The 22,570-nt window shown below is 60.5% G+C and overlaps 1 protein-coding gene across 13 annotated transcripts in view; it reads left to right on the top strand.

Annotated features, from left to right (window-relative positions):
- RIPOR1 (RHO family interacting cell polarization regulator 1) overlaps positions 1 to 22,570 on the top strand; it is a 31,090-nt gene that overhangs the window by 5,366 nt on the left and 3,154 nt on the right. For 2 of the 13 annotated variants that reach the window (XM_072934405.1, XM_072934406.1), the window contains exons 1-18: positions 3,351 to 3,729; positions 14,212 to 14,338; positions 16,079 to 16,228; positions 16,550 to 16,628; positions 16,932 to 16,955; positions 17,429 to 17,482; positions 17,561 to 17,713; positions 17,802 to 17,865; positions 17,948 to 17,991; positions 18,201 to 18,326; positions 18,616 to 18,764; positions 18,964 to 19,093; positions 19,300 to 19,440; positions 20,179 to 20,991; positions 21,285 to 21,424; positions 21,733 to 21,907; positions 22,056 to 22,191; positions 22,346 to 22,507. In XM_072934405.1, coding sequence (XP_072790506.1) covers positions 3,366 to 3,729; positions 14,212 to 14,338; positions 16,079 to 16,228; positions 16,550 to 16,628; positions 16,932 to 16,955; positions 17,429 to 17,482; positions 17,561 to 17,713; positions 17,802 to 17,865; positions 17,948 to 17,991; positions 18,201 to 18,326; positions 18,616 to 18,764; positions 18,964 to 19,093; positions 19,300 to 19,440; positions 20,179 to 20,991; positions 21,285 to 21,424; positions 21,733 to 21,907; positions 22,056 to 22,191; positions 22,346 to 22,507 — 3,031 coding nt within the window. In that variant the 5' untranslated portion in view covers positions 3,351 to 3,365. Of the gene's footprint in view, positions 1 to 3,350; positions 3,730 to 7,167; positions 7,300 to 8,901; positions 9,048 to 11,222; positions 11,464 to 13,975; positions 13,980 to 14,211; positions 14,339 to 16,078; positions 16,229 to 16,549; positions 16,629 to 16,931; positions 16,956 to 17,428; positions 17,483 to 17,560; positions 17,714 to 17,801; positions 17,866 to 17,947; positions 17,992 to 18,200; positions 18,327 to 18,615; positions 18,765 to 18,963; positions 19,094 to 19,299; positions 19,441 to 20,178; positions 20,992 to 21,284; positions 21,425 to 21,732; positions 21,908 to 22,055; positions 22,192 to 22,345; positions 22,508 to 22,570 lie in introns of those variants that run through there. The other 11 variants (XM_030282049.4, XM_030282050.4, XM_072934409.1 and 8 more) reach the window with 10 other exon arrangements.

The raw sequence follows: 22,570 nt of genomic DNA, 5'->3' as shown, positions 1-22,570 counted from the left end.
GGGATGGTGGCAGGGATGGTGGCAGGGGTGGTGGCAGGAATGGTGGCAGGGATGGTGGCAGGGATGGTGGCAGGGATGGTGGCAGGGATGGTGCCAGGGATGGTGGCAGGCTCTGTGGAGGTACCTCAGCTGCTCAGGGGGGTGTTGGGTGTTGGCTTGGCTCTGAGTGTGCTGTGGCTGTACTGGTGCAAGGCTTGGAGCCCCAGCCTGCGTGTGCCTTGCTCCAGCGCTGAGCAGGAATGCTGAGCATGCAGCAGCTCCAGCCTGGAGCCAAGGGCTGGCCTCCAGCCCTCCGGAGAGCGGGGAGAGCAAGACGTGGCTGCAGGCCCAGGCTGCAGTGAGAAGAGCAATTTGGGCAGAGACCCGTGGTGTGGGGCTCCGCCGATGGCTCAGACCTTTCTCTGCACTGCAGGCAGCTGGCACGGCTGTTGCTGAAGCTGCCAGGAGGAAGGGAATGTGCTTGGAGTGGTCTCGGGTCACCAGGCTCTGGAAAGGTTCAATCCTGTGCTGGGAGGAGCTCATTAATGCCAGCAGGTTCTCAGACAAAGTGCCCTTGGGCTCAGGGACTCTTTCCTGCACCAATGCCCAGCTTCCCAACCGGACTGCTGGGAAGGCTCCTTCAGTGACAGGAGTCCAGGAGTATCCATATCCATGCTGGGAGGGTTAGCCCAGGAGTATCTGTATCCATTATGAAAGGATTAAACCAGGAGTACCCATCCATATCCATGCTGGCAAGCTTAGCCCAGGGGTATCCATATCCATAATTAAAGGGTTAAACCAAGATTATCTGCATCCATGCTGGGAAGGTTAACCCAGGAGTATCCAAATCCATGCTGGGAGGTTTAACTCCTTCCTGCCATCAGGCACCATACCTCCAAAAATCCAGGAGGGAGTTTTGGAGGGCAGGCAGGCTAGGGGTGCTGCCAGAACTCGGGCAGGATCATGTCCTTGTTTTTGTTTGCCAAGCTGGTCTGTGCTGAGCAAGCTCCCAGAGCAGCCAGTGCGGTGTTCCAGCCCCGGCCTTGGCACAGGAGTGTTGGCTCCACAGCCCAGCCTGGCAGGGCAGGCAGGCGTGTGGCCGAGGGGAGGGTGCAGTCCCCTCTCCTGCTGCCTGCAGGGATACAGCTGCTCCCCAGCAGCAGCCAGGAATGGGGCTTTAGCTTGGGATGGTGGTGCACAGGTAAGTGGAATGTGGTGGTGTGGGTCAGCCTACCTCCAGGCACCCCAAGTTTTTACTGAGAAGGTGGTCAAACCCTGGAACAGAGTTCCTGGACAGGTGGTCAACGTCCCAAGCATGTCAGTGCTTGAGAGGCATTTGAACAGTGCCCTTAAAAACATGCTTTAATTTTGTCAGACCTAAAGTGCTCAGGCAGTTGGCCAGTTGGCCCCAATAACCGTTGGATTATTTTTGGTGGTGACACCACGTACAGGGTGTGGGTGGGATCCAGACCCCCACTTGATCTAGGTGGGATGCTGGATCAAGTGATGACAGAGTGGCACAGTGGTGCTGACCACCCCAAGCACAAGGTGGGTACCCTGGTAGGTACAGGGACAGTGTGGCACTGGGACCTGGGATCACAGTGGATTGAGAGGAGCCCTGAGGAGAAGGGCTTGGGGGTGTTGGTTGTGCAAGAAGCTCAACATGACCTGCCCATGTGTGCTGGTGGCCCAGAAAGCCAAATGTACTCTGGGGTCCATCCTCAGCAGAGCGAGCAGCTGGGTGAGAGAGGAGATTCTGCCCCTCTGCTCTGCTCTGGTGAGATTCTATCCACAGCACTGCATCCAGTCTGGGGCCTCAAAATAAGAAGGATGTGGACCTATTTGAGCAAGTCCAGAGGAGGCCACAAAGATGCTCAGAGGTCTGGAGCATCTCTGCTGTGGAGACAGGCTCAGGGAGTAGGGGCTGTTCAGCCTGGAGATGAGAAGGCTCCAGGGAGACCTTGGACTCCCTTCCAATAACTAAGCGGGCTCCAAAAGTCTTGAAGAGGGACTTTAGACAAGAGCACAGAGTGCCAGGACAAGGGAGGATGGCTTCCAAGTAAAAGAGGGCAGGATTAGGCTGGATATTAGAAAGAAATTCTTCCCTGTGAGGGTGGGGAGGCCCTGGCACAGATTGTACAGAGAAGCTGTGGCTGCCCTGTTCCTGGAAGTGTTCAAGGCCAGGTTGAACGAGGTTTGGAGTAACTTGGTCTAGTGAAAGGAGTCCCTGCTCATGGCAGGGGGCTGGAACCAGGTGGTCTTTAAGGTCTCTTTCAACCCAAACCATTCTGGGATTCATCAAGCACATGGCTTGGTGGATCCACCCTGGCAGCCTCTCCCTGCTGACCTTTGGGCTTGGCTTTTCCCTGGTGGCCTCAGGACCTCCTTTCCCCTCTCCCATCTTTGCATCACTTCTCCTTCTGTGTAACCAGGCCAGCCTGGAGAACGGGGCTGGGAGCTGGGACACTCTGGTTCTCACTGAGCACCCTCAGCAGCAAATGCTCTGCTCCTTGGTGTGGCCCCAGGAGAGTGAGAGTGGTGCAATGATTTCCTTGTCACTGATATTGCCCTGCTCCGCTGGGTTCCACGACCTGATGATGGTCTAATTAGTGTTTCTGCCTCACAGGGCTGGCGGGAGCACTGCGCAGCCTTGTCCTTGCATGGAGGATGTCTCACCAGGGCTGCAAAGGCTTCAGTTCCATTTAAAACTGGGTCGACTTAGTAGGATCTAGGACAGGTAGGAGATGTGGCTTCCTCACCCCTCCACCTTCAGAGATGCTCAGAGGTTTCAGGGTTTAGGAAGTGGACCAGCAGTTGTGGAAGCAACACCGTGTGACTGTGGTGTCCCTCGGGTGACAGCCTGCATTTACACTGCGGCTGCCTGTGCCTTAGTTGGGGAAGATGGGAGTGCTCTTCTGCTGCTTCCCTAGGATGCTGGAAGCTGGTGGGACGGGAAATGTGGATCAGTGTCAATGCTCTGCTCCCCCAGAGTGCACTTTTTGATCGGCAGAGGTCCGAGCATGGGTCAGTTGGGTGCAGGAGCTGGTGTGAAGGCAGAGTGGGGTGCTGGGTGTCACAGAGCTGAGAGCAAGGACGTTTGGGTGTTCCCTCTGCCACCGACTGACTGACTGCACAGACTTGGTCATGTCACTTCACTGCTGGAATGTGAAACATGCCCGGGGTCTGTCACAGAGCCTGGGAGGCTGCGGTGGCCCTCGTGGGGGGAAGACGGGGGTGGTGAGGGAGGATGGCTCCAGCCATCGCTTCCCTGGCAAGGGGAGGCTGTGGGTGCTGTGTGCGGCAGGAAGGCCAACAGCCCGGGGCCGAGCACGCCGGGCTGCCCGCACTGCCTTGGCCTCGGGGGACGTGGGATCCTGCTCGGGCTCATGGTGGGGCTTGTGGACCCCCGGGGGATGGTGATGGGCCGGCGGGGCTGGAACCCCCGCAGGGCCGTGGTGGCGGTGGCGGTGGCGGTGGCGGCGGTGGCGATGGCGGTGGCGGCAGCGGTGTCGGTCGCCTCGGGGAGGGAGGTGCTCCCGTCCATGCAGCTGCCATTGGCGCTGGCTGGGCCGTGGTTTCCTGCCGAAATCACATGGCTCCCGCGTTTCCATGGAGAGAGCCGGGGTGGGCGCTGCCAAGAGCCTGCACGAACTCCCCGCTTGCTCCCGTCCATGGGAGTGGAACAAAGGGGATGCACCGAGCCAGGCCCGCTTTCGCCCCGCGCCTCGTCCCCCGCCTCTCCTGGGACATGTGAGTGCCACCCGCACCTCCGCACCCCGCGGTCACGGGGGGCTCGGGGGGAGCGGGCTCGGTGGCCTTAGCGGGGCTACACCCTCGGGGGGCCACGTCGCCGCCAGCCACCGCCCGGCCGCGTCCCCTCTGCCGCCACCGCGCCGCGCTGGGTGTCCGGGCTCGGCGGGAGGGTGGGGACGGCGACACGGACACGGGGCTCCGCTCCGAGGGATCCTCCGCCCCACTGCGGCTCCGAGGGATCCTCCGCGCTCCGGCCGGCACCGTGGCCGGAGACGCCCGGAGAAGGAGCCGCCTGACAGTGGGATAGCAGGGCGAGCACCCGCAATGTCACCCGGTGCCCCCAGACCCTGTCTGGGATATATCAGCTTCTCCGGCCACGCTTTCGCGTGACGCTGGTGGCATGAACCGTGCCCTGCCCCGAATCCCTTGGGACTCCAGGCGGGGGTTCGGGCAGGGGTACGGCGGGCAGAGGAGCTGCCCGTGCCCATCCAGGGCCGTGCCCCAGCCCTGCGGGACGCCGGAGCCCTGGATCCCTTGGGAGAGGCTGCGGCCACCTCCCCCCATGGCAGGGCGGGCCCGGTGGGCTCCCGGGGGACCTGGGCGCACCATGTCAGCTGGGTGCTGCCTCCTCCTCCCCTCCAGGGTGACGAGGGGGAGGAATGCTCGCAGGAATTAATGAGACAGATCTCGCTTTGTTGCTGGCCCGATCCTCCTGTCTCCCAGCCCTTCCCAGCCTGCCAAGAAGTGCTCGGGAAGGCCTCGCACCATTAACCCTTCCCCTGCCGCACCTCTGACCATCCCAGGGCATGCAAACAACCTCAGCGGGTTTTACCCTTGCCACATTCCCAGAGGAGGCTCCCGAGGGCACTGGGAAGTCCTGGGCATCCTAAAAACCCCATGTCTCTTGTCTCCTGGCTGGTGGCCTCACTGCATCCTCCAGGCAGGGGTGGGACGTGAGGCTGTGACGCCGCACAAATGCAGGGCTTGTCACCAGCTTGCCAGCAGCAGCGTTGCCTCCTCTCGGCTCGTGGGGGTCCCCAGTCCCTTGCCACGATCCCCTGGGTGGAGAGGAGCCTTGGTGGCGTGGTGGTATCCCTGGCGTGCTGGTGGCTGAGTCCCCACAGAAGACGTGTCATGATGGGGTTGAGCATGGAAATGGGGTCAGCAATGGACATGGCAGGGATGGGGGATGTTGAAGAGAGCAGCTGAGAGGTGTTGGGGTGCAACCAGGGGATAACTGTTGATCTGCAGTGAGGACAGTGGTGAGGACAGGGATATCTCTTCCCAAGCCTTGCTGAGGCTCCTGGTCAGAGCTGCTGCTTTGCCCAGGGATCTGCTGGCTGGGTTGCAGCAGGGTTACCTGCGATGGGCATTGTCCAGTGCTGGCTGGACGGGAGGAGCTGGATGAGCACAGGGTATCCCCCAGGAATGCCATCAGGCTGGGATCCAGAGCATGCCCGTGGCTGAGGCTCAGCGGATGCATTGGAGCTCGGGCCATGACACTGACCTAAAGGACAGGACCCTGGGAAACCCATGGCGGGCAGAGAGCAGCTGGCATTTGAGATCCCCAGGGCACAGTGAAGGCAGCCCAAGCCCTGGCTTTGTGTGGGCTGAGGCCAGTGCTGGGCTGGGACGAGCTCCCTGCCGCGTGCTTTGGGGTTATTTATAGGGCTGCCATTTATATCGCTTCTATTTCTGCTGCCGTGTTGGGACTCTGCGAGGAAGCAAAGGGGGGAGGGCTCGAGTCTGCCACCGCCCCGTGCTCAGCCCCTCCAGGAAGGGATGCTGCGACAGCATTGGGGCCAGCCTGGCTGGGGGTAGAGCCTGGCTTGGCACAAGGGCTGGTCCTTCTCCAGCCCTCAGGGCATCCACTTCTGGAAAAAACTCTGCGTTGGGCTCCCAGGATTTTTTGGAGTTGGCTTTGCCAATTTTAGCAGAAAGTAAAGTCTGAGAAGTCAGCTGTAGCACTGTGGTGGGGGTGACCACCTGCAGCTCTAGGACCAGCTGTCCCAGCCCTGAGCAGGTCACTTACTGTGCTTCTCCTTCAAGCCATGTGAAGATTGTCTGTCTTTTTGACAAAATTGTCATCTCCTGCCTTCTCCCAGGACTCCCCCATGGCCAAGGGCTTTTTGGCCCCTCACCAGGCTGATTCCATCTCCACAAACCTTTTTGGGCAGCCATGACTTCTGACACTGACTGAAGCTGGCCTATGCCCTTTCCTGTCAGGTTTCCAGCTGTAGTGACATTCCCAGCGACTCAAGGACATCTGTGACTGGGGAGTACTTGTCCAAAACAGCCTGAAATATCTTCTTCATCACTTTGTCCTTTGGTGCTGGTGCCACCAAGGCAGCGTCGGATTGGGGCTGGTGGCTTCTCCAGGGGCTAGGTGGGCTCAGTGCTGGTGGTCCCTGGGCCAGCAGGGAGAAGCTGGAGAATTTCCCTAGGACTCTGCTGGCAGGATGTGGGATCTGTGGGAAGCTAGTCTTCTATCCCATGCAGGGTAGGGAAGTGGGAATAACTGGCTGGATTTTTCTGCCTGTGCACACACTGGCTGTGGCTGTATGTGTTGTCCAAGCATGGCTGCCCAGGGAGTGTTTGCATGTTCAGCTGTTGTGGTTGGGGTGGGGATGCCTGGGGCGGCTCCACAGGCCTGGTACAAGGAAGGCATAAAGGGACACTGCCAAAAAGGGAGCACCTGGGGCATTACACCCACATCCCTGCTGCAGAGGAGGGATTGAGGAAGCCACCCTGGCAGGTTGAGCTGAGCCAGAGTGGTGAATATTCAGGGAAACCTCCTGAGTTGAAGAGTCACATGGACATGTTCCCTTCCTTGCACCCACTCCCTATTCCCAGCCCAGCCAGGAACAGGGACTCATTTAACTCAATTACCACCCTGGCGCTGCTGGTGTGGCTTGTGCCCTTCCTCTGCCCTCCCTTGGCAAGGTGTCCTGAGCTGTCAAGCCCTGCCAAGTGCCGTGCAGGGTGCTGTGAGGTGCTCAGAGGGCATGGCTGATGAGATGTGTCCTTCTCTGGTACCCTCTGCCACTTTTGGAATGCCTGACCCTGTCTCCTGCCTGCTCCTGGTGGTCTCCGCAGGGGGGATGCCCGTGATGGTGCCATGCCAGGCACCTCACCCGTGTGTCAGCTGCCACACAGATCCCCACACAGATCCCCCTGGGACTGCAGGCACGCAGCACAGCCTGGCTGTCACCCCTGTGCGAGGGAAGCCTGGAAGTCCCTCACTCTTGTGTGACACCTCCCGAAGCTGGGGCAGCTTTAGCGTGGCTTTCTCATTAACCTTTAATGAGAACAAACAAGCTGGCATGGCCGGCCTGCGGGCGCGCTGCCTGGCCGTGTGCCGGGCACTGGCTCCGCGCGGCTGCCAGTGCGGCGCAGGCTTTGCACAGGGCTGGCCAGAGCCGGGGCGGTGCCGGCAGTGATGCCATTCCCTGGGGAGAAGCAGCAGCGGGTGAAAAGCCGGGTGGTGGCACTGCCCACGGCAGCCGCCAGGATGGGACTCTGCCCGTCGGCGGGGAGAGCCGGGGGGATGCACCGTGTCCAGGCGAGGTAGGAGATGTGATCTTCATGCAGGTTCTGCGAGGCTGAGGTGGGATGGGCTTTGCTGCTGCCGGGCTGCTGGCTCCCCACAGCCCGTGGCACTGGCACAGAGGCTGGTGGACACCTGGGATGGTTTTTCACTGGGTGCTTCTCAGAGCCAGCCCAGCCTCACCTGCTCCAGCTGCTCTCCCAATGTGGCTGATGCTGGGCACCCACCTGGGTACTGGGACCTAAGGGTGCCTTGGGTCACAGCACTCTGGTGACACTGCTGCAACCTCAGCTCTGCAGGCCTGACTGTGGCTGGCTCCAGAGCTGCATGTAGGTGCCCACAGTGGGGCAGCCGTGCCACCATATATGGAGCTCCTGATGTTTTTTGTCCCCTACAGGACCTCCAGGGAGGGGACCTGCTCTGGGCTGGGAAAGCAATCCCACAACAGGCTCACTCTCTGGGAGAGGGGTTAACTTTGTGGGAGGACCTCATATCTGCAAGGACCCCCAAGACTCTGTCCCAGTGCTTTTCCTCCTGAACCTGTCCTGACCTTGCTCTAAAATCAGCAGCAAACAGGAAAGGAGCCTGGGAGGGAGGGGTTTCTTCCTGCTCCACTGAAGTGGTGAGAAGCAGCTGATTCCAGCCTGGACACAGCTGGCTGCTCCAGCCTTTGTCCGATGTGGAGGGGGGTGCCAGTCTTGGGTATTCCCAGGACCAGGCTGAAGCATGGTGACATCTGTGCCACACAGTCTCCTGGTTGTTTAGGTCACTAAACAGGGAGTTATGGGCCTGAGAGAGGTGCTGCTGGCTGCTGGGATTGGCATGGGAGGCAGGTGGGTCTGCCACACTGCACTGTGGGAGCTGGACCCCCATGGAAAGCAGGACAGACATTCCCACATGGGAATTGCACGCCAGCATCTTTGGAGAGCCCTGTGAGGAAGCCCTGGCTGAAGCGAGCTCCTCCAAGGCTTTGGCTACTCAGGATACAAAGTAGGGTCTTTTGAGCAAGGAAACCCTTTTCCCAGTGGCTCCTGGGTCTTGGAGGATGCCCACAGGCATGCCACGGGATTGCATACTGTGGGAAGCCTATAGCAAAGCCACGGTGGTTTTATATATACATAAATATAACTATATATATTTATTATATTTGTATATACTTATATTTAAACGCAAGCAATGCAGAAGCAAGCGGCAGCGGTGTGAGCATCAGCTGCCCACGGCTTTGTGCCTGCCCGCAGTGGAGCCGGCAGGGATGGGGGCGAGGGGCTGTGCATCCCCCGCCCAGCCCCGGCTGCAGCTCAGGGCCAGCGGTGCTGGTTCGGCAGGGCCGTGTGTGCTCCCGGGGGTCTCCAGGGGAAGCGATCAGAGAGGGGCTGGAGGGGGGATTTGCAGTGTGTTCCCCTCCCTTCCACCCGTGCCTCAGTTTCCCTAGGGGGGCCGTGGGGAGGGAAGGATAAGGAGCGAAGTGTGCTGTGCTCCGGGTGTAGCCGGTGCTGGCGGAGCCCCTTTCCTCCAGGGGCGGGCGGCATCGTCCCGTGTCCTCCCATCCTGCGTCCCGTGGGTCCCGGCGGGACTGCGGCGCTGGGCAGTGATGTCAGCCCGCGGGCAGGGGAAGCGGGGGAGGAGACTGCTGCCCGGGGGGGCCTCCGGCCACGGCCCCCGCACTCGGCCGGACCGACGGCATGAGAGAGCAGCAACCACCCGGGACGCTGAGCCCAGCCCGAGGGGGATGTGCTGCCGCAGCACGCCATGAATGGCAAAGCGAAAGGTACCGAGCACCGGCAGCACCCTGCGCATGGCGATCATTTGGGGACCCCCAGCTGTTTGAGGCTCCCGGGGTGACGTGGCTGGGCTCAGGCGGGGTTTTTGGGGTGAGGAGTTTTCTTGAGGGGAGAGCTCTCCCTGACAGGGACGCCAAGGACATAGGCACCCGCCACCTGCAAGGGATGCAGTTGTCACCGCGGGTTGCGGTGATGGGGTGTCGGGACAGGGTGTCCTTGCAGGATAGGACCCCCTGGCTGCCTGATCCTGCTGTTGCCTACACTGAGATCCGCTGTGTCTCAAGGCAGGAGAGGAGCCACAGATGCCAGCTGCTCCGGGGTGATGCACCCCTGATGCCAGGGCAGCACAGTTTTCCTCGGCAAACCGTTTCTTCCCTGCTCATGTCCCCATGTCTGATAAGGACGAACAGCCCATCTCCATGTCAAGCATCCCTGGCATGGTGGCCCCAGGGGACCTGGGCAGAACAGAGGGCCTTGGGGTTGCTTTTGTGCACTTAGACCAAGTTGTCTGGGCAGGATTTGTTGGGGCAGCTACCGGTACCTAGCAGAGCACTCTGGAGATGAGGATGTCAGGGAGAAGGTGGCATGTGGGACCTCCACAAGGTTATGCCAGTCCCAGGAGGATCCTTCCAGAGGTTCCCAGCACTTCTGAGAGGGATCACAGCCCACTCAGGAGCAGAGTCTGGTGCCCATGGCCAGGATGCAGCCCCATCTCACAGGGTACAGGGATGAGGATGGGGGTGTCTGTGGGGATCCTGACTGGGTGGGTGATCAGTTTGTGCCTTTAGTGGTGGGGGACTCACTTCACCAGTGAAGTAGTCCTGGGCTGGTTCCCAGGACACATCCTAGAAAACGCACTGGGCTTGAGCTTTGCCAGCCCCTGGGAAGCCCCCTGCCCCAGTGGTGGCCGCTTCCCTGCATTACACTTTGGGTTTGCATCTCCTGGCTGGAGACAGGGAATCCATGGGATGAGTGGCAGGGTCGAGGGCTGTGAGCCCCCCCTCGATGAACTGGCTGTGAGTGTCCGCCTGTGCCGTGCCCTGCCCTTCCGCAGGGATACTCCGCGGGGTAAATAAGCACTTCCTCCAATTCTTCCCATTCCCAGCTCCTTCCCTTTCCTGCCGCCCTCCCACTTGGCCCAAGGAGCCAGCAGCCTCCCCTGGCCGCAGGGGCGGATATCAGCGCCACATCCCTCCTGCCATGGGGCTGAGAGCACCCAGCACCCATCCAACCCAAACTGCCGAGAGCAGCCAGCGCCCAAACGACCAAATCACCATTCCCTGTTCTGGTGGGGGCTGCGGGGCTGTGACTTTAGGGCTGAGACTTTCTCTCCGGGTGAGTCACGGGAAGCCATTCACTGACTCATCTGACTCCCAAAAGCCCCCAGTCCCCCTCCTTGCCCAGGACCAGGAGGAACCGGGGGTGTCCTGCCTTCCCGGCGGAGAGGTCAGGGAAGGGGCGGCTCTCAGGCTCCTTGTGAGCAAGGCGGCATGGCTTCGGTGCCCGGACGCTCCAGCCTCTGAGCCGAGGGGGATGAGGAGTGCTGGGAGGGGAGAACTGCTCCAGGGCCGGAAGGGGCCGGCGGGGCCGGGGTACGTGCCTGGGTTGGGGCAGCGGGGCCGCAGCTGTGCAAACAAAACACGGATGCAGCTCCGGGGGAGCCGGGGCAGCGGGCCGAGCTCACAGGCCCCCAGGCCATCCCCGCCGTGCGCCCGAGTTTCACCCAGAGCTGCTGGGCCGGGCCGTGGCAGGACCCCCCACTTGTCCCAGACACCACGGAAAGGATGGATGGTCCTGAGGCACACTGTGCCCTGCTGTGCCCCGGGGATGGCCCACAGCCCACCCCCCTTGGGTGCCCTAGGTGCTGCTCCTTGGTGCTGGGTGTCTCTCCCGAGGTGCTGGAGTCTGCTGGGCGTTGGTAGCCTTCAGTGAGTGACATCCCTGGGTGCTGGTCAGACACCCCCATTTCCCATTGCTGGGGACTCAATGGGAGCCAGTTTGGGGCGTCTCCGAGCAGGGCAGTGTTGATAAACCCGCCGGAGCGACCTGAGGCTGGTGTCTGAGTGTCGGAAACAGAAACCAGCTGGGACCAACCCAGCCGGTCGGACTGCCCCCTCCGCCGCTCAATCCGGCATTCTTGGGATCCCAATCATCCCCAGAGCACCGGGCGGGCGTCGAGAGAGGAGAGAGGAGCCGGGCTGGAGAGCCCCGGGGTGGGCTCCAGCAGCCCGTGCTGTGCTGCCTGTTCAGCTGCTCGCTGCCCTTTTGGCCGCTGCCCACGAGCAGTGCTGGCCAAGGACAGGACGGACAGAGGGACACATTCCCAGGATTGCATTTCCTGCGCTGGCAGATCTGGAGGCAGTCTGTGGCACGAGAAAGGTGACAAGCTTGGTCGGGAGGCAGGTTTGTTAGCACTGAGCCCTAACTAAGGGCAGGGGGCTGGGGCTTGCTGGGGCTGAACCTTTGGGGCAGGACCTTTTCTGCTCAGGAGAGAGAAAGGATGTGCTTGGGGCTTTAGCCCATGGCAGGGACATGGGTGTGCTGGTGCTCTGTTGGTGCCAGCCTCATTGTAAGCCTGGCACGGGCTCACCAGCCTGGGTGAGATATGGTGCCCAGTGGTCTCTTCCAAGCATGGCCCAGGCTCTGCTCCCTGCGGGGGCTGGCTGTGCTGCTGGTACCAGGTACCTCTTATCTCGGTAATGTCAGGAATGCACTATGCTGGGGATTTTTCCTCCTCTGTGAGCCAAGCCCAAGAGTGCCAGGAACAGAGACCCCACATCCTGTTCATGCAGGCAGTGCTGCCCTTCAGCATTCGGCTGGCTGCCGGTGCTGGGCTGGAGCATCCTTGGGGCTCCTGGAGCATCACTCCTGCAGAGCAGGGCTGTGGTGTCCCCCTCCTCCGAGGGGGCCTAGGGTCCTGGCACAGGATCTTGGTTGCAGGATGCCAGGTCTGGGGATGCAGGGTGCCATGGTGCATTGTGGTGGATGTTTGGGGGAGAGCCAGGTCCAGGGCTGGAGCGCAGGGATGTGGTCCTGTCAGTAGCCTCTGCTCCCTGTGCCAGTGAGGGAGCCTCCAGTGCTTTGGAGCAGGACCCAGCACAGCACAAGTGTCTGCTGGAGCCTCCGAGGTGCCTGGGCAGGTGGCTGCAGATTGTTCTGAGTGCTGGGAAGTTGTGCTGGGGCATCAGTCCCCTCCAGCACACCCAGCATCCTTCTCCCCCTCCAGCATCCTCCTCCTCTTGATGCTCTCAGCATCTTTCTCTCCTCTGACAACCTCAGCATCCTTCCCCAGTGTGGGCTTCTACCTGGGAAACCCTCCTTAGAGGTCCCTCTATGCTCCAAAATGGCAATATGGGCTGGAGAAGGATGGGTTGGCAGGACCGTCCTCACCCTGAACTGTGACCTGCCCCACACGAGAGCCTTGTCCTGGGGGTGGTGGGTGGTCTCCCTATGGCTGAGCCACTGTAGCACAGGTGCCACAGGCCCTCCTTGCTCAGTGGGGAGCAGATTAAAGAGCCCTGCAGAGGGTAATCTGCCCAGGCTTCAGGTCAGCTGGGCTGCCAGGGATTACAGCTCTTCGTAATGAGCTTAATTGGGACAGTGTTGTCCTGGAAAATGGAGGGACTGGCACCCAGATAACGCTGTGTCCGTGGGACCCGCCGAGTGGCTCCGTGGTGTGGGCTGGGACACGAGTCCCAAGGGGAACCAGATGGACCTGCTGCCTCCTGGCTCCACTGGGATAGAGGTGAGTGGTGGTGGTGGTTAGCTTTGACTGCAGATGGCTCCGGCACCTCCTGGGTGCTGCAAATCCCTGGGCCCAGCCTGGCGTGTGGGGTGCTGAGGGGCACAGTGCCAGGGGGATGCCCACCAGTGGCTGAGTGGGTGTGACACAGGTGGGACCAGGCTGAGCTGGCTCCTGGGCTTGGGGAAGGAGTGGGGATGGCGGCAGAAGGCCCAGCAGTGCCTGTGTCCCTGTGCTGTTCGCTGTCGGCCATGGTGGAGACAGGAGGAAAGGCAAAGTGAGCTCCTTAGGATGGAGGGAGGTGGTCTGGCTCAGCCTGTCAGCCAGGGAAGCTGTGCATGCCTGGTGGGGTGTGTGACTGCTGGGCACCATGTGGGCTCATCCCCAGCAGCTGCCACAGCTCTGCTCGGGGCTGGCTGGGACAGAGGGATTGACCTGCAATCAGTGGTGGCCAGAATGAAGTGGAGCATCCTGCATCCTGCTCCTCCGTGGCTGCCCTGTGGGCTGAGCTCCTTCGTGTGCACTGCTGGGGGTGGCAGGGCCAGGAGCCCTGCTCTTGCCTTGTCCTTTGGGCTGCCCTCCCCAGGCCCCAGCCATGGCCAGGGCTACAGGGATGGTTCCTGTGACACAGAGTGTCAGCCAGGTGCAGGCTCTGAGACTTAGAAAACTCCTCTATCCCTGTCTGGCGTCAACTGCACCGGCTGTGGTGGGGGCTGGCAGCTCATGGCAGTGCTTTAGAGATTCCTGACACTGTCACTGCCAGGCGCAGAGGACAGGGTGCATCAGCCACGGGACTGGACACATGTGGCCTGCATGGACCTTCCAGGGTCTGGCAGGGAATGGCTTGGCCTTTTCTTCCCCCACACAGAGCTCCTGCAAAGCTGGGAACTTTCCAAAGTGCTTTGTTGTCCTTGGGTTTCCCTCCTGATTGCCAGAGTGAGCGGAAGCAAGTGAGGAGACAGCAAAGGGCTGGACAGCCGGGTCCAGCCCTGTGCCTTTCCTGCCCCTGCAGCAGGGTGGCACGGGTGACAGCGGACACAGGGGAAGGTGGGGTTCAGGAGGAGGTGTCTGGGCTTGGGCACCGTGTGGAGTTTGCTGTGGATGTATCTGGGAAAGGCCATGGTAGGCACTGGGCACAGCCCCTTTCTGTAACTCCCATAGGGCCAACCTGGGACATGTCTGTCTGGGTGTGCCCACTGAGAGCTCACAGTGCCCAGAGCCCCACTTCACCAAGGGCAGTATCTCTGGGGATCTGTGTCCCAGTGCCACCAGGAGTGTTCTTAGACCGAGAGAGTGGGAAGTCTCCCAGCCCATGGTCCGTGGGTGCTGTTCTCAGTCCTGGTGGCAGTCCTGCCTGCATGTGTGTCCTCACCGTGCTGCTGGTGACCCTGATGTGTCATTGTCCCCAGGGCGGCCCTCCAGGTCACACTCAACGATGTCACTGTCTGTGCGCCCGCAGCGCCGAGTCCTCGTCACCAAGATCAATAGGAGCCAGTCCTTCGCCGGAGTGAACTCATCGGCCGACCGGCCCTTCAGGTAGGAGATGGCTGCTCATGCTGCCTGCCACGGGGAGTGGGGACAGGCCTGGGCTGTGTGGTGGGACCTGCTGTGCATCCTCAGGCTCTTTTCCATCCACCTGTCCCAGCATCTCCCTCAGGGATCTTTTTGGTAGCCAGAAACTGTTGCACAGGGGGCTGCAGGGACACTGAGGCCATGTAGGAGACAGAGTCCATCATCCCAACCTTCTGCCATGCCGTGTCCCATGTGGGGTGGGGACCCTGCAGCCCTGTGGCCACTGCCGTGAGAGCGTGAGAGAGGGGGCAGGTGTAGCTCACCTCATTCTTCAACCAGCTCACCTCATTCTTCAGCCAGCTCTTAAGACCTTCCCTGTGACCATCTCATAATGTTTAATGGGTGCAGTAGAGCTGGGGTGGCTTTGAAGTGTCCTGATGGCCTTGACATCCTGCGGCAGCCAGTTTCGGGGCTGAGTGCTGGTGTGAATCAAGGTTTCCTCAGGGTCACCTCAAACCTATTGTTTGAAAGCTTTTACCAGCTTGCCATGTGAGGAGCAGCTGTTCCCTGCTCCATCCTCTCCATCCTCTCCATCCACTGGTGATGTTATGGTCCCTTCATACCCTTCCTCCTCCTCTCTGCTGAGCATCCCCACATGCTGCACTTCCCCACCAACCCTCTCTGCACCATCCCTAGCTCCTGGCTACTGTCTTGCGGGTAGTTCTTGGGTAGCAGGCAGAGCCTCCCTGTGCTCTGACCTCCCACCCCGCTCAGCTCTGTCCCCAAGTCCTGTCCAGCCTCTGGGCCAAGTGACACTTTCCAGGTCACCAGCATACCTCTGGTGATTAGTGGGTACCAGAGGGGGCCCCTTAGAGAAAGAGAAGGGGGAGGACTTTTAGATGCCTGCAACCAAGTGGTTGCTGGGGAGATGCTTGTGGGAGATGCCTCCAGGGACCTTGGAGGATGGGAAGGAGAAGGAATGGTGGAAATTAGGCACTTACCCTCTCTTGGGAGGAGGCCAAGACATTCATTTCCCCACCGATGATTCGGGGAAATCTTTTGGTCACTTCTGTGAAGAGCAGCACAGGATGGGAGGTACAGCCTGAGGCTGGGAAATGCCCATGGTGTCTCCTGGGCACTGGTGGTGTGACGACGCTTTGGAAGGAGGAAGGGAAGAGCTGGTGTGAGTGAGGCGTTGCTGGGCTGGGGAGTGACTCCATTGCACAAGGCAGGAAGGGTGGTGTTCAGGTCCCAGCGCTGGCTCGGCATCCCGCGGCTTGGCTTGGGGAGGCAGCTCCATCCAGCAGGTTTGGTGACACCTGGAGAGGCACAGCATCAGTGAGCGTGTCCCTGCTCCATGTCACTGTGTTGATGAGGTGACAGGGTTGCTGGTCCCCAGGATGCTCCCGTGCTGGATTGGGATCCTTGCCTGCAAGCACAGGGTGGCATATTTCACCCTCCCAGAGGGAGCAACTCTCTGCCCCTGGCAACCTGGATGCTGGGATGGAGCCGAGCATGCCCCCTTTAGAGGGCAACCAGGGCTGGAGATGTCCCCATGGACCCTCCAGGAATTCAGTTTGACTCCCAACTCGTGCCATCTTCCTTTGCCTTGTCTCTCCCTCAGCTGGCAGCAGGGACATAGTGGACCTGGCGCAGTGGACCTGGCCTCCATTGCAGAGATCGCCCTTTTCTAGAGACGGGTGCCTGGCTGGGGCACCCAGAAGGACCCTGGTGCTGTGTGCTGATCCCAGACTCTCTCCCCAGGAATCTCTCACCTTTCACCCCCACTGTTTCCCGCAAGACTGGCTCCAGGGTCAGTAGGATGTTCTCAATGTCCCACAAGTCCCCACCACCCAAGGTGCCTCAGCCCAACCGCCTGGACGAGGTGTACGAAGCTCTCAAGAAGGGCCTGACGTAAGTGCTGGGTGGGTGGAGGCAGAGAGCTCCTGAGGGGCATAGGGACAGCTTGTGACATGGCTTGGGATTGGCAGCTCTCTGCTCCCAGCAGGCAGGGACATGCCAGGTCTCTTGGGTACGTTGCCTTGATGTCCCAGATTGTGTGGGGTCCCACATCCCACCACATCCCATGTAGAGGCATGTCTGGGTTCCCACACCTGCGTGCTGGAACAGGGAGTGGGGATGTGTTGCCACGTGTCCTGGGTTGGTGTGGGCTGTGGGGAGCAGGAGCCCTGGACACAGCATCCCAACCTGACCCCCATGGTGTGGTTTCCCCAGAGCCTACCTGGAGGTGCACCAGCTGGAACTGGAGAAGCTCAGCACACAGATCCGTGAGTCCAAGAGGAATTCACGCTTGGTGAGTGCCACTCGGGAAGAGCCTTATGGGGAGTGGTGCTTTGGGTAAACAGCTGGGGTTGTGGGCACAGCTGGACAACTCATGGTCCATCTATGCCTGGGGCAGAGCCTGTTTCTGTGTGGCTGTAGGGGCCAGCCTAGGCTCTGGTGTTGGGGCTCCCATCTCTCTGTCATGCATTCTCTAGCCCTGGCTGGGAGTTGTCCCACTGCTGTGCTGTGGGTGGTGGGTGCCATATGCTGGGTCTTCTTTGGATGGGCAGAGCTGGCTTTGTGCTACGTCTTATCCCTGTCATCTTTCCTCCAGGGCTTTCTCTACGATCTGGATAAGGTAAGTGGGATCAGTGTCTCATCCCCCTTGTATTCCCCTTCCTTGTGCCTGGGATGTGCTACTGCCAGCCCCGCTCCGCTAGCACTGCCCTGCTACCTTGTCCCCTGGGAGGGAGAGGGTCTGGGGCTCCATAGGCAGGGTAGCCCAGGTGGGCAGGGGATGAAGCAGAGATGATCTTGAAACTCCTTTCAGGCAAACAGAAGCTGTTGTTAGTGAATGCAGGGCATGGTTAGCTCACAGGCTGGGGAAAAAAGCACCTTGGAGCCTGGCTTGGCTCCTGGAGGACCTTCTGGTACACAGGAGTCTGGAGGAGGCTGCAGCACATAGATGCTTCCCACTGGCTGCCAGCCTGCAGCTCCCAGGCAGGACCTGCCCCAGCCTCAGCACAGGGGACGCAGAGGCCACATCCTGACCTGTGGCTCCTCCCTGGAGGGGCTGTGCTGCCGCTCACACCATCTCCTCTGCTTTTCCAGCAAGTGAAGTCAATCGAGCGCTTCCTGCGCCGCCTGGAGTTTCATGCCAGCAAGGTGAGCGCTGGGGCAGTGCTGGGGTGGCCGTGCTGTCCCAGCCCTGCACCTCACTGCAGCTGGGGCCTGTCCTTGCAGATAGATGAGCTGTATGAGGCTTACTGCATCCAGCGGCGGCTCCGTGATGGAGCCCACAACATGGTCAAGGCTTACAGCACAGGCTCGCCAGGCAGCCGGGAGGCACGCGAGAGCCTGGCCGAAGCCAGCAAGGGCTACAAGGAGTACACAGAGGTGAGGCAGCTGGCTGGCTGGGCTGGCAGGGTGCTGATTCCATGGGTGGCTGCTCATGGCTCCTGTCCATCCGTCTGTCTGTTCCCAGAACATGTGTCTGTTGGAGAATGAGCTGGAGAGCCAGCTGGGCGAGTTCCACGTCCGGATGAAAGGTACCATGCCCTGCTCCATCCCTGTCCCGCTGCCTGCCTGCCTGCCTGCTGCCTGCTGATGCCTCTCTGCCTTCTCTTGCAGGATTGGCAGGCTTTGCCCGGCTTTGTGCTGGTGACCAGTATGAGGTTGGTGGGGCCATATGGGTTGGGTTCTGCTCTTCCTCTGCCCTGTTGTCCTTGGGGTGTCTGAGGGGTGTAGGTGGGTGCTGGCGTGGAGGGCATGCTGCAGGGTGGTGGTGGGTGGCATGAGTCCATGGCCATGCCTAGGGACACACAGAGAGCACCCATCACCTTGGGGTGGTGTCTCCCCCACACCCATACCTCTGCATCCCCAGATCTTCATGAAGTATGGACGGCAGCGGTGGAAGCTGCGAGGGCGCATCGAGGTGAACAGCAAGCAGGTGTGGGACAGCGAGGAAATGGTTTTCTTGCCCCTCGTCACTGAATTCCTCTCCATCAAGGTATAGTATATAAAAGGACAGGAGTGGGGTGGGCCAGCTATCCCCCTGCATCATAGAGTCATTTAGGTCAGAAAAGACTTCTGTGATCATCAAGTCTAACTGTTAACCCTGAACTGCCAATCCCACCATAAACTGTGTCCCCAAGTGTCACATCCACATGTTTTTTGAACATTTTCAGGGATGGTGATTCCACCACTTCCCAGAGCTTTCTTCCAGCACCTCACCTAAACACCACCCTCACTGGCCCATGGTTTAATTTCCTCCTCTCCTTCCTCTCCTCCTTCTCCAGGTGACGGAGCTAAAGAGCCTGGCCAACCACGTTGTGGTGGGCAATGTATCCTGTGAGACCAAGGACCTCTTTGCAGCTCTGCCCCAGGTAGTGGCTGTGGACATCAACGACCTGGGTACCCTCAAACTCAGCCTAGAGGTGACCTGGAAGTGAGTACCTCAGCAGGCATTGCTGGTGGCAGATGACAGTACAGGGGATGCCCAGCAAGAGATGATCTGTCCCAGGCTGTCTCCTGTAAAAACCAGGCTGTAATTATACCAGAAAACTAGAGCTGGTCTGGAGGGGTCCTGGTGTCCTGAGACCCCCCAGGCTGGTGCATCCCCCTCACCTCCCTGCTGTCCTCCCCAGCCCCTTCGACAAGGACGACCAGCCCTCGGCAGCCAGCACTGTCAACAAGGCTTCCACGGTGAACAAGAGGTTCTCCACCTACAACCAGAGTCCGCCTGACACGCCGTCCCTGCGGGAACAGGCATTCTATGTAAGTGTGCCCCAGGCAGGGCTGCTCAGGAGACATGGCCAGTGGAGGGATCCACACAGGGATGTGCCTAGGCAGCATCTGAGAGGGTGGCACAGCTCAGGGATGGGTAGGCAGCTCCTTCCTCTCCAGCCATCCCACCAGGACTCCCCAGTACCGGTGCCTGCTCCTCCCTCCCACGTTCACAGCTCCTCTTCTCTCTGCCCAAGAGCCCGGAGTGGGCGGCTGACAAGCGTGGTTGGTCCTTGCTGGACATCTTTCGGGAGACACTCTTCGAGAAGCTGTCTCAGAGCTGCTCCTGCGGCGATGTCTCCTCGGCCGAGCTCGGGAGATGGCCGCAGCAGGGCCGCGTAAGTGCGGGGCTGGAGCAGGCCAGTAGCTTAGCCCAGCGCTGTGGCCATCCTGCTGTAGCTGTAGCCACCCCTTGTCTCCTACTCACTGTCCCTCGCTGATGCCCAAAGGCCTGATTCTGCCAGGCTGGGTCTGGCTGGTCCTGCAGAGTTAGTCCCCAAGCTAGGTGAGCCTGGGTTCACCCCTGTGCAAGAGCTGGGCACTAGTGAGTAGACAGCTTCTCCGTGTCCCCGTGCTGGTGGCGTTGGTGTGGTACTGGTGATGGTGCTGGTGAAATGGTGCTGGTGTGGCACTGGTGTGATGCTGTCATGGTGCTGGTGTAACTAACATGGAATTGGCGTGGCATCTTTTCAGTGATGGTAATACACAAAATTGGTGTGGTGGCCAGTGCTGTCCCTGCCAGCTGGTGCTGGAGCTGTTGCTGTCCTTGCAGCCATGGTGGTTGGTGTCCTTGACTCCATGTGTTGCATCCCACTGTGCTGAGGGACTGCTGTCACCCCAAGGCTCCAGGATATATGGGGCTGTTCACGGGGAGCTGGATTGCCTGCTGGCATTGTGGGATCCAGAGCTGGAACCTGCCACGTGTTTGCTGGCCATCCTGCTGTGTCAGCAGAGCCATGGCAGCCTCAGTGCCTTCCAGCTCAGATCGATCCTGCCCCTGCTTGACACACAGACAGCTGGAGGAGATGGGGCAGCAGGAGCAGGGTCTCAGCTGGTACCATTCTCCCCCTCTCCAGAACATGCTGCGGCGCCAAGAGGAGCTGGAGAACGGCACAGCCTGGTCCATCTCCTCTGAGTCCTCAGACGACTCCTCCAGCCCCCAGCTGTCCAGCAGTGCCCGCCATGCCACACACAAGCCCATCGTGCAGCCTGAGGTGCAGGCCTCTGCTCCTGCCATCGAGATCTCCTTCTCCCAGCAACCAGAGGAGGCTGACGCCGTGCTTGGGGCCAGTGGCAGCAGTGTCCCCTCTGCTGGGAGCCAGCCGGAGGAGCCAAGCAGCCGTAAGAAGGAGACAGTGGCCAACGGGCATGTGCCCTACTCCCGGACTCTGAGCCACATCAGCGAGGCCAGTGTGGATGCCACAATGGAGGTCAAGACTGTGGAGAGCCCTTGGGAGCCTGCGCCCAGCACAGAGGACACAGGGATGGGCAAGCAAGATGCACAGCCTCTGCCTGGTGCTGCAGTGGCAGCTGCTGTGGCAGTGCAGGACAGGGCCACTGAGGCCAAGCCTCGTGCCTCCGTGGCATGGGCCACCTCCTGCGAGGAGGAGGCTGGCAGTGCAGAGCCAGTGCAGAGCCAGGCGCCAGCACAGAGTGACTTTGGCACTGGCATTCCCACAGCACTGGCACAAGCCTCTGCAGAAGAGAGGCCCATCCCAACCCCACCGCTGCCCACCAGCATCCCTGAGGTGCCACGGGGGAAGATGGTGGATTCAGGTCTGGAGGAGGCAATTGGCCTCCTGGGCTCAGCTCTGGATGACTATCGGGGACAGTTCCCGGAGCTGCAGCCCCTCGAGCGGGAGCTCAAACGTCTGGAGGAGATGCTGCTGGTGAGGGACTCCCAGGGGTGGCATGGGGTGAGGGTGACAGGGTCATCCTGGCTGGCAGTGCCTGGGAATGATGGGGACAGGGACAGCCATGGTGGCAGTGCTCAGAGGCAATGGAGACAATACCATCCCTGCTGGCAGTGCCCAGGGGTGACGGGGATGGGGCCATCCATGATGGCAGTGCCCATGGGTGACAGGGATGGGGCCATCCATGATGGCATAGCCTGGTAGTGAGGGTGGCAGGGCTGTCTTGGCTGGTGAGCCAGGATCCAAATCCACCATGCCTTCCTCCACAGCAGAAGCAAGGCGTCTTCCTCAGCCGGGCCTCCAGCATCAGCCTGACAGTGGAGCACGCGCTGGAGAGCTTCAGCTTCCTCAACACCTCCGACATGGAGGACTCAGAGGGCTCTGAAGAGGAGCCTCTCCAAGATGAGAGGTGCGCAGTGGGGCTCATGGCATGGGGCATAGGGCAGGAGATGGCTTTGGGGCAGTTGGAATGGGGGATATTCAAGGGTGCCCAAGCATATTTAGACCTGTTCATCACAGCTTAGGGAAGGTCTAGGTCAAGAACCAGCAGTACCCGGTCCTTTTGGTGGCATAATGTCACCCTGCAGCTCTCCATGAGGTGTGGGCTGGAGGCAGTCCTTGTGTCCCTGGGATTTGTCCTCTGCCCTGTGGGTGGGGAAGGGCCAGATCCAGGTGTCCGGTGCTGATCCACTGCCTTGATCTCTCCGTGGCTTGCAGGAGGGCTGGCAGACCCCTGCGCAGCACCAGAGCCCCCAGTGCTGGCGAGATGGGGGCAGATGACACCGGAATGTGCAGTGGTTCTGAGGCCAGCACTGACCCCATGAGCACTGGCAATGAGTTCCTGGATAAGGCTCTGGTGCTTCACCTCAACAACTGCAACCGGCTGCTGCTGGTGAGGAGCAGGGTGGGATATGGCAGCAGGGGACACCCTGGGGTGGGCTGTACGTATCCCCTTGAAGGGGGCCTTGCTGCAGCCTGGAGGCTGTGATGTGGGCAGTGAGCTCTGTCCCTGAAGTCCCTGGTTTGGCTGTGCCTTGCAGAAGCTGGGCACCTTCGGTCCCCTGCGGTGCCAGGAGATGTATGCCCTGGACAGGCTGCTGCGGGAGTCCCAGGTGCTGGAGATCGTGTGCCAGCTGACGGAGGAGCGCGCAGGAGCAGCCAGCTCGGCCGCTGATGGTAAAGAAAGCTGAGGGGACCCTCTGTGCCATCCTGGAGGCTGTGTCCCCTCGTGGGCATGGCTGGGCAGCAATGGACCATGCCAGACAGAGGGCAGGAGTCACCTGCCTGCTGCCATGGCCTCGGGGAGGTCTGACAGTGCCTGTCCCCACAGTGGTGCAGTTCTCAACACGGAAGGAGGGCGTGCTGCCCCTTTGGGATCTCTGTGTGGAAGTGCCCAACGTCTACACCTGCCCCGTGGAGCGGTTCCTGCAGGTGCTCAGTGCCCAGTATGCAGCTCCCATCAGCGAGCAGCACTCTGGTTTGGCTGATACTGGTGAGTGGGTGCCCAGGGGTGTTCGGGGAGTTGCCAGCCTCACTCTGTGACCATGAGTGGGAG

The sequence above is a fragment of the Taeniopygia guttata genome, chromosome 11 (assembly GCF_048771995.1).
Source record: "Taeniopygia guttata chromosome 11, bTaeGut7.mat, whole genome shotgun sequence".
Taxonomy (NCBI): domain Eukaryota; kingdom Metazoa; phylum Chordata; class Aves; order Passeriformes; family Estrildidae; genus Taeniopygia; species Taeniopygia guttata.
The sequence above is the reverse complement of the archived record's forward strand: the minus strand, read 5'-3'. Positions and strand labels throughout refer to the sequence as shown.